Source organism: Phyllobates terribilis, unplaced genomic scaffold (assembly GCF_046119375.1).
Source record: "Phyllobates terribilis strain yellow unplaced genomic scaffold, ASM4611937v1 Scaffold_2__4_contigs__length_985480577, whole genome shotgun sequence".
Taxonomy (NCBI): domain Eukaryota; kingdom Metazoa; phylum Chordata; class Amphibia; order Anura; family Dendrobatidae; genus Phyllobates; species Phyllobates terribilis.
The window spans coordinates 421,243,058-421,258,913 of record NW_027362762.1 but is presented as its reverse complement, the minus strand read 5'-3'; the positions used below and the strand labels follow the sequence as shown (position 1 = coordinate 421,258,913).

General features: G+C 47.0%; 1 protein-coding gene across 1 annotated transcript in view; it reads left to right on the top strand.

The window, feature by feature from the left end:
• LOC141213014 (uncharacterized) overlaps nt 1-15,856 on the top strand; it is a 903,379-nt gene that overhangs the window by 241,531 nt on the left and 645,992 nt on the right. Inside the window, 2 exon segments of the mRNA XM_073665145.1 lie at nt 8,156-8,375; nt 8,886-9,039. Of these exon segments, the coding sequence (XP_073521246.1) occupies nt 8,156-8,375; nt 8,886-9,039 (374 nt within the window).

Here is a 15,856-nt window from a genome sequence, read left to right as displayed (position 1 = left end):
AGGTTGTGTCCGTGGGGTAGGTGTTAAAGCAACAGTAACATCTGCAGAAGAAAGACCATCTTCCAGCCAAACTAAAATGTCTACTTCTTTTAGCGGACAATGTGATAAGATCCCTTTCTTACGGCCACGCCAATCGCTACAAATTCCAGATGAGGCACAAAAACAGCAGGTGCTTCAACGGATATCAAGTGCTCCTTTAAGTGGGCTCTCCTCCACATCAACTTCAAGATCACAAATACTCCAGTCCTCAAAGGTGTCACCCAAATCGCACTTGCTTCCTCACAGCTCCCAAATCTCCATCTGCCCGTCTGAGTATGAGGTAGAACAGATGGTTGAGTCTGCAGAGCTGTTTACTCATACTATAGCCTGGGAATCAGAGGTCGACTCCAGCGCTTCTGTGAATCCAGACGAGGAAATGATCTGCACTGATGCCCAGAATCTTTATGAGTCGGATCCAGGACCAGACGCAGAAGGTTCTGACCATAATGTAGACCCTCATTCCCAAACTGTAACTCCTGTTGGTGGAGACAATGAGGAAGACGATGATAAGACTCAAATACCTGATTGGAGCGACAACTTTAGTTTTTTGTCAGGGCAGGAACAGGTTGGCTCTGAGGACGACGGGTGTGATAACGCACAGGGTGATGATGATGAGGTCGGAGATCCCACTTACTGTCAACCCACAGTCAGCCAAGAGATGAGGTCAGCAGAGGAGGTGGAGGAAGATGCTAGTGACGACGAGGTCAGGTTGCGCCTTCCTGGACAGAGACGTAGTACTGGAAGCACGTCAACAACTGCATCCTCAAACACAACTCTGCCTCTCACCACAAGTCGTGGTGGCTCTTCAGGTCGCATGGGTGCTAAGCCTTGCATAGCCTGGGCATTTTTTCAGATCGATAAAGATGACCCAACTCGTGTTATCTGTAACATTTGTCAGCAAAAGCTAAGTAGAGGCCAAAAAATACATAGTTTGAGTACTTCATGCATGAACCGGCACATGGACATGAAGCATAAGTTGCAGTGGGAAGCTCAGTGTGCTACAATGCGGCCTAGCCGGCCGGGCCAATCACCGTCTGCCATATCTTGTGCATCCGCGGCCTCTTCATCCTCTGTGACTGGGGGGACAGCAGTCACACCTGTTTTGGGGCGCAGACCTGCCACCTCTTTACCCGCAACAGCCAGCGTGATTGGCAGGTCATCATTTTCTTTGGAGGTGGTAACACCAGCTGGTGTTGAGCGCTGTCCGACATCGATAGCACCACCTTTGGATCAAGGCAACCTAACATGTCTGCCTGCATCTTCCTCACAGACCGGCAGTTTGCCGGGGACACCCTTATCAACCCCGTCTAAGCACAATAGCCAGCCCTCGGTCCCTCAGATGTGGACAAGTAAAAGACCATTTCCTCCTAGCCATGAGAAAGCTAAGAGGTTGAATTTCACCATCTGCAAGCTCTTGGCTACAGAAATGCTGCCTTTCCGCCTGGTGGACACAGAGGATTTTCGAGACCTTATGTCCGTCGCAGTGCCCCAGTACCAGATGCCCAGTCGGCACTACTTCTCAAAGAAAGGTGTGCCTGCGCTCCACCAGCATGTCGCACACAACATCACCGCTTCTTTGAGAAACTCTGTGTGTGACAGGGTGCATTTCACCACAGACACTTGGACGAGTAGGCATGGACAGGGGCGTTACATGTCGCTGACTGGGCACTGGGTAACTATGGTGACAGCAGGACAAGGGGCTGCTGTCCAAGTCTTGCCGTCCCCACGAGTTGTGCGTCAATCCTCTTTATGTCAAAGTTCCTCCACTGCTTCTGCCTCCTCAACCTCCTCTCGGTCTTCCACCTGCACCCAAAGCCTGTCTGGTCATGCCACAAGCTTTCTAACTGCGCAGAAGGGATCCTGCACACCTCCTTACTATGCTGGCAGTAGGGCTCAACGTCATCAGGCGGTTTTTACATTGAAATGTCTGGGAAATGTGAGTCACACAGCTGAGGAGTTGTGGTCAGCTCTGGAGAACCAATTTCATGAATGGTTGTCTCCACTGGACCTGAAACCAGGGAAGGCCGTGTGCGACAATGCTGCAAACCTGGGTGCGGCCCTTCGCCGGGGCAATGTCACACACGTGCCTTGTATGGCTCACGTGTTGAACCTGGTTGTCCAGCAATTTTTAGCCCACTATCCCAGACTAGATGGCCTTCTGCAGAGGGCACGGTCGCTGTGTGCTCACTTCCGCCGTTCGCATCCCGCAGCTCAGCGACTTACATCTCTACAGAAGTCGTTGGGCCTGCCACTTCACCGGCTAAAATGCGATGTGCCTACCCGGTGGAATTCAACTCTGCACATGTTGCAGCGACTGTGGCAGCACCGACAAGCCCTGGTGCAATACGTTCTGACGTATAGCCTGGGCCAACGAGATTCAGAGGTGGGGCAAATCACGCTGGAGGAGTGGTCTCAGATCAGGGACCTATGCACCCTTCTGCACAGTTTTGAAATGGCGACGAAGATGTTTAGTGCTGACGATGCCATTATCAGCATGACTATTCCGGTGATTTACATGCTGGAGCACATGTTAAACAGAATTCAGAGTCAGGTGGTGGCACAAGAGGAGGTGGAGGAAGTAGAGGAGGAGGAGTTGTATGCGGAAGGGCTAACATCTGCAAGGTCCAGACGGTCGGCAGCACCAAGGCGGCAGGCATGTGAGGGTGGGGGAGATGGTTTTACCAGGGCGCATGGTAGCAGCCAAACTAGTGAGGAAGGTGCAGGAGCCCAGGAAGAAGTGGAGGACGAACTGATGGAAGACTCATCAGATGAGGGAGACCTTGATCACATTTCTGTTGTGCGAGGTTGGGGGGAGAGGACAGAGGAAGGAAGCATGATTGTTACCTCGCCACCAACACAACAGGGACTTGGTGCTCCTGGATGCGCAACACACATGAGTGCCTTCTTGCTGCACTACCTGCAACATGACCCTCGAATTGTGAGAATTAGAAATAATCCTGACTACTGGGTTGCCACACTGTTAGATCCCCGGTACAAAAGTAAATTTGCAGAAATTATTCCTGCCATAGAAAGGGATGCACGCATGCAGGAGTATCAGCAGAGACTGTTGCAGAATCTTACATGTGCTTTTCCACAAAATACCAGTGGTGCACGTAGTGAATCTCACAGTTCCAACTTGCCAACCGTGGGACCGTCAAGTGTTCAGCACTCAAACCGTAACAGAACCACAGTATCTGCTGGTAACATCAATTTTGCGGAATCATTTCACCACTTTTTTAGCCCATCCTTTGCAAGGCCACAGGAGACAAGAAGTCTGACACATAGTCAACGCCTAGAGACGATGGTACAGGAGTATCTCCAAGTAAACATTGAAGCCACGACTGTGTCACTGGACCCTTGCTCTTTTTGGGCTTCCAATCTGGATAAATGGCCGGAGCTAGCCACTTACGCCTTGGAGATCTTGTCATGCCCCGCAGCCAGCGTTCTGTCTGAACGTGTGTTCAGCGCTGCTGGTGGTGTGCTGACAGATAAGCGCACGCGGCTCTCCACTGATAATGTAGACAGACTCACGTTCATAAAGATGAACAAATCATGGATCCGAAACGACTTTTCTACCCCTGTGTCATCCTGGGGAGAGTAAAAGCTTGATGATTGGTTAAAATCACCCTACCAACCGTTTTAAGCTTTCAAATTACTAATCATGTTTATCTGTATCTTGACTGGAAAATAATTTGGGCTTTGTAGCAGTGTGCAGCACTGATCCTATTAGGCCATCTATAATAAGCTTCACCAGATTTAAAATTAAAAATAATTTTTAGCTGCATCTAGCCCGGAAAATAATTTTGGGGCTCCGAGATGCGCAAGACACATAAGTGCCTTCTTGCTGCACTACCTGCAGCATGACCCTCATATTGTCAGAATTCGAAGTAATCATGACTACTGGGTTGCCACACTCTTAGATCCCCCAAACTTTTCGATCAACCTTTTCATTTTAATAAAGACCAAAAAAATGGTCATTTTTGAAATTATAAGCATTAGCAGGTTGTTAGAAACTGAAATCAAACAGTTTTCAACTCAAAACTTTATTCTAGGTGATGTTACATTTTCACATAGGACCCCTTGTTCGAAAGGAGCTTCTGAACTCTCTCGTCCATTGAATTTGTCAGGTTTTGGATGGTTTCTGCTTCAATTGTTTTGCATGAGGACAGAATACCCTCCCAGAGCTGTTGCTTAGATGTGAACTGCCTCCCGCCATCATAGACACTCCTTTTAATGATGCTCCAAAGGTTCTGAATGGGGTAGAGGTCAGGGGAGCATGGGGGTCACACCATAAGTTTGTCCCCTTTTATGCCCATATCAGCCAGAGATGCAGATGTTTTATGTGCAGCATGAGATGGTGCATTATCATGCAGAAAAATGATCTTGCTGTGAAATACACGGTTCTTCTTCTTGAACCATGGCAGGAAGTGCTGTTTGAGAAAATCCACATACATTATGGAGTTCATCTTTAGCGCCTTCAGGGATCCTAAAGGGGCCGACAATCTCTCTCCCCATGATTCCAGCCCAAAACATTACTCCACCTCCTCCTTGTTGGCGCTGTAGCCGTGTTTGCGTGGGGTGTCCATCAACCAGCCATCCTCCACTCCATTCATCTGGACCATCGAGCGCTGCACGGCACTCATCCGTGAACAAAACAGTTTTGAAATCAGTCTTCATGTAATGTTTGGCCCACTGGAGCCGTTTCTGCTTGTGTGAAGTGGATAGAGGAGGTCGACAGGATGGCATATGCACAGCTGCAAACCTCTGAAGGACCCTGCATCTTGTTGTTCGGGGGACGTTGGAGGCACAAGCAGCTTCAAAAACTTGTCTGCTGCTATGACAAGGCTTTTTTGCCGCTGCTGTTTCAACCTGACGTAATTGCCTGTAGGAAAGAGTCCTCAATTTGCCCTTATCAGCACGCACACGTGTGTACTGTGAATCAGCTACATACTTCTTGATTGCCAAGACACTTCATCCTGATCAACGCACAATGTTGATTGTAGTCATGCCTTGACCTAAACACTCCACAATTTGTTGCTTCTCAGCAGCCGACACATCCTTTTTCTTTCCCATTTTGGCAGAAAATGTAGGCTGCTTAATAATGTGAGAGAGCCTTCTTAAGTAGTCTTGCCTTTCATTGGACACACCTGCCAAACTAATTAGCACAGGTGTCTGCAATTGCTTACAGTGATATAAAGAGCCCTGACACACATCACCATCAATGAGTTTAACTGACAAACAAACAAATTCTTCCCTTATCACTCCTAAACACTTTTTGCATAATAATTTGGAACGCGGTTTACATGTGCTTTTCCACAAAACACCAGTGGTTCACGTAGTGAATCTTACAGTTCTAACTTGCCAACCGTGGTCTGTATGGAATTGTTCAATAAAGGGCCCAAAATTAAGATAACATAGATGGGAGAGGTCTCTATGAATAGGAATTCCTAAGTATTTGATACCCTGTGAGGGCCAGGCAAAGGGAAAGTTGGACTGGATGGAATCCTATATGGATTTAGGGAGGGAGACATCGAGGGCCTCAGACTTCGCTGCATTGATTTTAAAATTTTACCATGTAACAAAGTGATCTATTTCAGCCATAACAGCAGGGATGGATATATGTGATTGAGTGATATATACTAGGACATCATCAGCAAATAGAGAGCACTTGTACTCGGTGCCTCCCACCTCAATCCACCTAATATTGGGGTTATGGCGAATTGATGAGAGCAGGTGCTCCGTCACTAGGATGTATAAGAGAGGGGACAGAGGACATCCCTGCCTTGTCCCATTGGTGATTGTGAAAGGTGATGAAAATGTTCTGACGCACCCCCTGGGCCTTGGGACACCCGGAGCCGGACCCTTTTTGGTGGATGCTGGTGGTTGTAGTCTTCGTGGCGGCGATCCGGTTCCGTGGCTCAGGGCGGTCAAACCAGTGGCGGAACTATTTATGTGGTTTTGATGTTTAAATGTCCGACTATGCCACCCGTGGATTGCGGTCAGAGTGAACCGCCGCTACAGGGCAGACCGCTAAGGCTGGTGTTGTGGGTGCAGCAGAGCGTAGCATAACTCCCCACGGGAGGAGTATAGCCTCAGGGCAGTGTATGCGGAGGATGGGGGTGATGGTGCAGGGCAGCAGCAGTAACGACACGGAGTCAGTGATGCAGTTCAGGGCCTTTACTCACAGTTCTTATTATCCAGACCACGTCTGCAGGTAACGGCTGCCCACGTCGTACTGTGCTCACCAGGTGAGGGGCTCAGACAACTCCCAGATAACTTTGGAGCACTTCACAGGACCCCCTTTGTGTGTCCTTTGTCTGGCCTTTCTTACCAACACTTCTGTCCGGCTGCCTCGGGCCTCCTCTTGGTAAACTTGGCGCCAGTTTCCCTGACCCTATGTGGTGCCTTCCTAGCGGGTGGAGCAAGGGGCTGCGCCACATAAAATGTCAGAGCCTCCGGTTTCTAGCTGAGGGTCGTTTCCTGCCTCCACTAGTTCGGGGACCGGTCTCCCCCTTTGGCCTGACCCCTCCACACAGGTGGATTCGGGCGTGCGGTGGCGACTCGCCCGTCCGCACCCCTGGGATCCCTTCATTCCTCGTTCCTGGAGCCTTCTCCGCTCCTCTTCCTTCCTTCTCCCTCTTGCAGGCCTGGGCCTCTGTTACTAGGCCCGCCTCCGGAGCAGAGCTCATGCAGAGCCCCTGCTCCCTGCCACTTCTGCTCAGACTTCTCTGCACTGAACTAAGATGGTGCCCACCTTTTATACTCCCTTCTCAATGCACCCAGGAACTGCTTCCTCCCTGCTCCTGCACTGCAGGGTTCCCCTTCCTCAGTGTTCCCTCCCCCCACTCCAGCCAGGGACAGGGACTGTCGTGCCCATCTCAGGGGCATATTGGTCGCCCTGCCCCACGGCAATGTGGTGTAATGCATGCAGGTGTCGGGTCCTGATCCACACTCCATCCTTATCTGAGAGTGAGATATCACACCTCTGGGTGAGGTGCAATACGTCTGTAGCAACCGAGCCCTCGGTGCTACAGTTCCATTTATCTTCAGCCTAGGTGACGTATTGTGATACAGGGCCGTGATTTTGGCTATAAAAGGGTCCCCTAGACCCCTACCCCAAGCTTTTTAAGAGAATCATATATGGCGTGCCAGGAGACTCTATGGAATGCTTTCTCAGCATCCAACGAGAGTATCTACTTACAAATTTTTAACTGCATCTAGCCCAGGAAATACTTTGTGCCTAGTAGCAGTGTCTGCTAGTCAGCGGATTATCCCGGCTGTTAAGCAAGCTACACGACCTGTAGTTTGGACACTTAATTTTTTCAAAGGAAATGCTTCGGGACCACGGGATACTTAGTGAAGAGCATCAGGAGGCACCCCAAGGCATAGGGGCTGGGACTGGCACTAGGATGCCTTGCGGTGGACAGCCGAGCTCGATCCTTATAAAAGCTTTTTAACTGCAGCAGCTTTAGTGGACGCTACTGGAGCTGGAATTACGCGGCTGCTGGCATGAGACTTGCCCTCCAATAGATCCTTGTAAATGGATTTAAAGTGTATTCATTCAAATTAGAGGGACAATTTAAATTAAAAAGCTTAGAGCTGCCTCCACCACAGGGGGGCTCTCTCGACCCACCAGCGGACAGGCACCAGTATTGGGAGAGGGGGGCTGGCCGTCAGGGTTCACCGCGGCTCTGGCACAAACCCGGCGACACGGAGGTGGCACGGGCAGGAGCGGACTGGCCGTCTCGGCTTCTCACTTTTTGGATTTTAGAAGGGCATGACATGCCTATATCTGTGTCTCCCCCTCCTTTTACTCCTCCACCTCTTTTCTTTTCGCATGACTATATGTACTTGTCACTTTTCCATGTGTTAGTTGTGTCTTCTGAGCAGTTTGTCAGCTTTTGGACACCTTTGAAGGTGTTTTCTATGTGTTTCTATGTGTTTTTGTTTGCCTGCCATTGGTTTTAACGGTGTTCGAAGGTGTTCGACGAACAGTTCGACGAACAGTTCGGCGAACACACGGGTGTTCGACGAACCGAACCGAACTCGAACACTACGGGGGTGGCTCAACACTAATCATAAGTATTTCTGCTATTATTTGCTCTACCCGTCACAGCTGTGATGACCTGCTGCAGAAGCTCAGCCTTGTTTGGCAACATGTTGATTCAGTCCTTCAAGAGCAGGACACATGGAAGAAGGAGTTGTGGCAGAATATGAACACAGATGAATTGTACAAAAAAACAACGAAACATCTAATCCTTTTGCAGTCTTTTCCCGGAGAGGTCCAAGAATGGGACGTTTTCAAGAAAGCCATGGAAATTGTCAATATCATGCATGTAAGTTGTTTTTTTTCCTTAAACTTTGTTAATGCCACATTTTTCTTTATGAATTCAATGTACTATCAATAATCCTTGTTTCACTTTTCACCAACTTTCCATGGGAGTCCGCCTAATATTTCATGATGTAGCTGTAGTGGTTATATGAAAAGAGTGCAGGGGTGCAGTTTCCTCCCAAAGAGTTTATCAGCAGTCATTGACCTTAGAGCGTCTGGAAATGTTATTTTTTCCTTCTTTAAGTATGAATTATATCTAGTATTATTGGTCTTTTTTCTATTTCTAATACATCACAGAACAGATAAAAAGGCTTTTAATGGCAAGAACTATAATATCTAAACGTCATTCATAAGAAAGTGTATAAGTACGACTCTTAGCTGCAGTACTTTTATGTTAATGCCAAGGTAAAATGCTTTTAGTAATTTTTTTTAATAGCATATTGAATGTGATCTTTATTATAGGAATGTTATTCAGTAAATACTGTACAAAAAGCATTTGCCTTTAATATTCTAGATGACCTTGCCGTTAATAGAAGACCTTAGTAATCCTGCAATGAGGACAAGACACTGGAACCAACTTGTCCGCCAAACAGGGGGATTGCTTCGCGTTACTGCAGATAGCTTAAAGGCGATGACCCTGTGTGATTTACTTTCTATGGACCTACAGAGTATGTTATCCAAATAACTGTTTTCATTAAGTTCATTTGCAAAAATATCAAAGCAGTAAGATATTTTTATGTGAAAATGTCTTTGCTAGCTTCTTGATAAGTTGGGCTTCAGGTGATGTCCATTTGATAGTTGTAACTGCTATGGTCACAGACAAACTATAAGGCCTCGTTCACCCATTCAGTATTTGGTCAGTATTTTACATCAGTATTTGTAAGCTAAAGCCAGGAGTGTGTTATGCACTTCACAGAGGGACCCAGCAAGACTGGCACCAAACCAGCAAAGGTGCAGCCATAGAAGCACTTGGCACACGTTGCCCAGCTAGGCGAGCCCTTGAGGGCCAGGAATACTCTTCATCCAGCTCCCAGTAAATGAAAGGGGAACTTTGGCAGAGCCCTTCCCAGGCCCACTGTCGCTGGACAGCTGGTGACGCGGCTGGTGCCTAGTCGAGGACCAGGTGAGCACTTCTTCAAGAACCCCAGGAAGTGTAACCAAAAGAGAAAATGAGAAAACCCTGCTAAGATAGCAAAACCTAATGCTAGCACCACTTACCACCAAGCACTTAGGGAAATGCAATAAACAGCAAAGGACTGAGCAGGGAGCAGGATTATATAGCACACCTAATGATCAGGTGTTGATTACCTCCCATATATCCCCAGACAGCCACTCCATGCTAGCTTCAACAGCAAGCTGGACAAAACCCCACCATTGCTTATTGCCAAACAAAGAAGCATCCTGCGTTGCTTGGCAACCAAGGAAGACAGCGTCCCATCTTCCCTCGTCAGAGAAATCAGTGAGAGACACGGCGTCCCACGTCTTCACACATCCCTCAACACCAGAACTCGACGCTCCACAAGATTGGGACAGTTTCCCTGCACGCGTGGTAACTCTGCCTCCTGAGTCAGGACAATGGTGGTGCTTGCAACCATAGTAGCATACTACCGGACCTGCTCCATTACCAGGTGGGAGCACAGAACCACAACTCGTAACAGAGTGGAACGATCAGAGGAAAAGTATAATGGGAACACGTCACCACTTCTGCATTTTTCACCCACTCCTGGTTTTGGTTTACAAATACTGATGTAAAATACTGACCAAATACTGACCGTGGGAACGTGGCCTTATAATGACTGCTGCTTCCTCACTAATAGTTGTAGACACTAGAAGCCGGCAGTATGTGCCAGGTAAGGGGCATCTGAACAATAACTACAAACTCTTCATTTTAGTAAGCTCCCTAGAGACTTAAAGAGTATCTATCACCATGAATATGCTGTCCAATCTGCAGGCACCATGTTATAGAGCAAGGGGAGCTGAGCGGAATGATATATAGTTTTGTGATAAAAGATTCAGTAGAATCTGTATTTTTATCATTTATACAAAAGAAAAGAAAAAGGTTTTGGTACCGTGTGTCAACCAGTTGAAAAAAGATTGATTTCAGTAGGAGAAACAAAATAATAATATTGTACTTATGAAACCTTTTTATGGTTTTAATGGCTTTTAAGATTCCTGGGACTTTCACATGTTCTTCTTCCAATGAGTACCATATGTCCTACTGGTTGTCTCTATGTTGGAAACAAAGGACAGAATCTGAGAGCAAGGATGGGATGTACTTAATTTTGTGCATCATATGCTCTACTGGGGGTCTTTATGTTGGAGACACGGGACAGAATCTGAGTGCAAGGATGAGATCTCATACCACACGATTATAGACAAAACCCCCATTTACCTGTTGCTTAACATCTCTGTGGTCGTGGACACAAAATAACCAATGTGAAAGTTGTCATATTGAAAGGCAACTTCTGATCACAAAAACACCTAAGGATCTGGGAATATAAATTTATGACTGTTTTTGATATACAGTACATCAACACAGGACTAAATCTTGATTGTTCTCAGTGGGGGAAACAAAATAATAATATTCTAGTTATGATACCTTTTAAAAATAAAATAAGCGATGTTACAAAGCAAGCTTTTAAGACTACTTAGGTCTCTTCATCAGGTATAGTATAACAAAGTAGCAGCCAAACCAGAACTCACACTTTGCACTGACGAGGGGCAGTACCTCGAAACACAGTGTCTGCAAATTGAGTTTCTGGTTCTGGCTTATATCCTAAGTCATGTGGTAAGGCTCGGTAAAGAGTCACTATTGACTTTTAGGATTGCTACTTCCAGTAGGTGGCACTAGAGTTCTGGTCCTCTTCCTCTCTGAAGAGACAATTTGCATATTTCCCAGAGGAGCATTGCGGCTTTAAAAGTCTCCTCACTGTGACATGCTTAACATATCACTCTCCGCAAGGAGAAATGTTACCCCTTAAATACCGGTCTGACGCCTCTCACCCAGCCAAACCAGAACTCACACTTTGCACTGACGAGGGGCAGTACCCCGAAACACAGTGTCTGCAAATTGAGTTTCTGGTTCTGGCTTATATCCTAAGTCATGTGATAAGGCTCGTAAAAGGGTCTCTATTGACTTTTAGGATTGCTACTTCCTGTAGGAGGCACTAGAGTTCTGGTCCTCTTCCTCTCTGTGTTTCTTCAGATACTTTGCAAAGTGTCTCTTCACTTTAGATACTTTGCCCAATAAAGAGACCTAAGAAGTCTCGAAAGTTTGCTTTGTAACATCACTTATTTTATTTTTGTTAGCCATTAAAAGGTATCATAACTAGTGATGAGCGAGCACTAAAATGCTCGGGTACTCGTTGCTCGGGTCAAGCAAATTGGAATACTCGGGTGCTCGACCCAAGCAGCGAGCCCAATGTAAATCTATGGGAAACTCGAGAATTTTTCAGGCGGCTCCCCCCGGCGGTCTGCAGAGTATTACGCCACTTTTACTGACTCACAATAAAACATACAAAAACGAAACCAAAATGGATTTTCCTGGGAAATATGTTAAGGAACATCCTTTCCAGGGTAATGACTTGTATATAAGGCAAAATAAATAACCAAAAACAAAAATACTCCTCCATAACTTGGGCTATGTTCACAAGTAGCGTTTTTGATTTTTTTTTTGTACTTTTGCATTGCTTTCAACCAAGACAAATGCATTCACCAGAAAATGTCATTTTAACATTTTACAACCTTATCTGGCCATGTGGTGTGTGACATATCATCAGACACATGCATTCAGTGCTGAAACGACATGGGAACAGCATTGGGAAGACCTCTGGGAAGCATCTCTGACTCCCAGGTCACTGCCTAAAAGTGTGCCCATCATAAGTGATCCTTGGCGCATGCGAAGATGCCATGCACCTGTCGTGCAGACTTGCAACAATCACCGTCCACGTCCTTGTTCCACTGCAGCATTCAGTTGTCCCTACCCCATTCCTTGGAATGCCAACGCAAGTATGCAGGCAGCCACCCACCCACAGGCTGCAATACTATACTGCCAAATTTTTGACAGCTGCTTGCACTTGAAATGTGGCCTTTTAGGCTCGTTGAGGCAGAAGCTTTTCATAACCTCATGCTGGCGGTGACCGGGTGTCCATACTCGGTCCCCAGCCGCCACCATTTCTTCTGGTATCGTCTCCGCCTTCCACAAGCACGGGTCCCACAGCATTACCCGTGCCCTCCCCAGTGCACTTACTGGGAAGGACCGCCTAACCACAAACACATGGACAGGTGAATGTGGCCAGGGACGGTCCAGTCCACATCGTTTTTTGCTGAGAGTTGTATTTAGCTCGGTGAAAGGACTGGCATAGAGGGAAACCGTATCTACCCTGCATGTCATTTCTCCCAGGAAGTCCTGTAATTGAGCTTGTTGCAGACGCAATGGCAGCCCGTCCAACATCAACTCGCACTTGTCAGTGGTACTTTGACACACACACATCTTTCTTTGCGCATTTAATGTCTTGAATACAGAGTTAGACAATGGCCTGATCTGTAATGCGTTTTGAGAAATAGCATGCATAAGAATGGCCGATCCACATTAAAAAAGCAGCCATAGAGTGTCCGGGAACCTTCCCCCACACTTTTCTTAGCCAGGGCTGCTTTTCGGCATGGTTGGACGGGCCCACCAGAGAACCGGAGACTCCTCCAGCGGGCCCTGGCTTCTCCTTCAGGAGAGTTCATAGTGCCAAGGGGAGGCCATGATGATGATAGAGGCCACCATCTGCTTAGTTTTCTGTTACTTGGAATGCAAGTGCAAGTATGCAGCCAGCCACCCACCCTCAGGCCGCAACACTAAACTGCCAGCTCTTTGCACTTGAAATATGGCCTTTTAAGCTCGTGGAGGCGGAAGCTTTTCACAACCTCATGCCGGCGGCGGCCGGGTGTCCATACTCGGTCCCCAGCCGCCACTATAGTTCCCTGTATCGCCTCCGCCTTCCACAAGCACGGGTCCCACAACATTACCCTCCCCAGTGCACTTACTGGGAAGGACCACCTAACCACAAACACGTGGACAGGTGAATGTGGCCAGGGATGGTATGGAGCCAGTCCACAACTTTTTTTGCTGAGAGTTGTATTTAGCTCGGTGAAAGGAATGGCATAGAGGGAAACCATATCTACCCTGCGTGTCATTTCTCCCAGGAAGTCCTCTAAAGCTGATTGCACTTGAAATGTGGCCTGAACATTACTGCTGGTACTTTTCTGTGGGAATTTGCTTGCTTCCTACCAGCCTGGAATATTTCCAGCAAACTATGGTACAATGCCATGGTATTAGCACGGCCCCCAGTACCAGTAGCGAAGCCATCCCCAATTTCCTTCTCAGGAATTTTATTTGGTAGACTGAATGGCTGCCCAAATACATTTTCTCACAAAGGAGCTGAAGATAGAGGGGCAGTAGGTGCAAGTTTCTCCAGCCTGTTAGATATTAGAGGGTGAACGGCAGCACATTGGATCAGTGGTTAGCACTGAAGCCTTGCAGCGCTGGGATCCTGGGTTCAAATCCTAGCCAGGACAACATCTGCAAGGACTTTGTATGTTCTCCCCGTGTTTGCGTGTGTTTCCTCCTCAGTAAAAATAATGCCCGGGAACCTTCCCACACACTTTTCTTAGCAAGTACTGCTTCTCGGCAGGGTTCAACGGTCCCACCAGAGAATCCTCTGGTGTGCCTTGGCTTCTACCTCAGGAGAGTTCATGATAGCGCTAACTTTGCAGCTGCTATGGGGCTCTTGAGCGGGTGAGAAAGGTTATCCCTCAGAATCAAATCCTCTAGTGGGCACAATGTTTTTCTGTCTGAAACAGCTTCTCAGTGGGAGTTGTATTTTACCACAGCCATATTCTTTAGCTCGGTGAAAGGACTGGCATAGAGGGAAACCGTATCTACTCCGGCTGTCATTTCTCCGTCACCAGGTTCCGCCCATTGTCACACACGACCATGCCTGGCTGTATGCTCAGCGGTGAGAGCCACAGATCAGGCTGCTGTGTTACAGCTTTCAACAACTCTGCAGCGTTGGGCGGTTTATCAATTAAGCATTAAGCATGTTATCTTCAGCACAGCCTGTTGCCGCTTGGCCAAGGCAGTGCTGTCAGCTTGTGACTGATGTGGTTATTTCGGAGATGGAGAAGGAGGTGCATGAGCTGAACAGTGTGATTACATTGAGGTTAAATTGGTGACGCTGTTTTTTATACTAAAGAAAGATCCTACTGTTTTGTTATTTTTTACGTTATTTTTTAAGACAAATGCATTCACCGGGAAATGTCATTTTAACATTTTACAACCTTTTCTGGCAATGTGGTGTGTGACACATCATCAGACACATCTTGTTTTATTTATGATGGAGGGACTCTGAAAGTCATAAAGCTTATTTTTATAGGGCCATCAGACAGCCCTTACTATTCTTAAAAGGCCAGCAGTCGGCCCTTGCTATTGTTAGAGAGCCATCAGCCGGCTATGCTTTGTTGTTCCCATTATTAACAAGTGGGTCTCCTATACTGTTATTGCGTATCCAGTGACTGCAAGGGCTGCCAAAAATTTGGACACAACCCAATACCCCTTTGAAGAGACATAGAGGAGGGTCTCAGTAAAAAAAATGTTCCCATTAAAAAGGAGCGGGTGATAATGCCCATGCTGTGACTGCAAGGGCTGCCAAAATATGTGAAAAACCCCACAAAGAATTTAAAGACACATAGAGCAGGGCCACAGTAACAAGGTAAGACATGTTCCCATTAGAAAGGAGAGGCTCTGCTATAAAGTTATAGGGTATGCAGTGAGTCCAACTACTGACCAATTTTAGAAAAAACCCCACTAAGAATTTAAAGACACATAGAGCAGGGCCACAGTAAAAACAAATTCCCATTAGAAAGGAGAGAGTCTCCCATAGTGTTGGCCTATGCAGTGAATGCAAGGGCTGCCAAAATTTTTTGAGGCACTTCAATGACCCTTGGAAGAGACGTGGAGGAGGGCCTCATAAAAAATGTTCCCATTAGAAAGGAGCAGGCCTCCTATACTTGTAATGCCCATGCACTAAGTGTATGGGCTGACAAACATTTACCCCTGGGGGATATACATGAACATACTGTATAAAAATTTTTTTTACGGGCATCATAAACACCCTTTAATAAAATTATGTGGGTGTTGCATCACGGACCACGGTCACCCTGGTGATATGGTGGTGGAGGATGAGGAGAAGGAGGAGGACAAGAGCAAATAGCCGAAATCAGGAAGCGTATACCCATGTGTGGGTGTGAAAAGGTGCATGGGAATACACCTCCCAAGAAAAGACACTGGATTTGAGTTTGTTACGCTGCTATCATTCGGTGGTGTTGAGAAGTCTGGCCCAATCCAGCCCTTGTTCATTTTTATAAGAGTCAGCCTGTCAGCATTTTCAGTTGACAGGCGGATGCACTTATCAGTTATAATTCCACCAGTGGCACTAA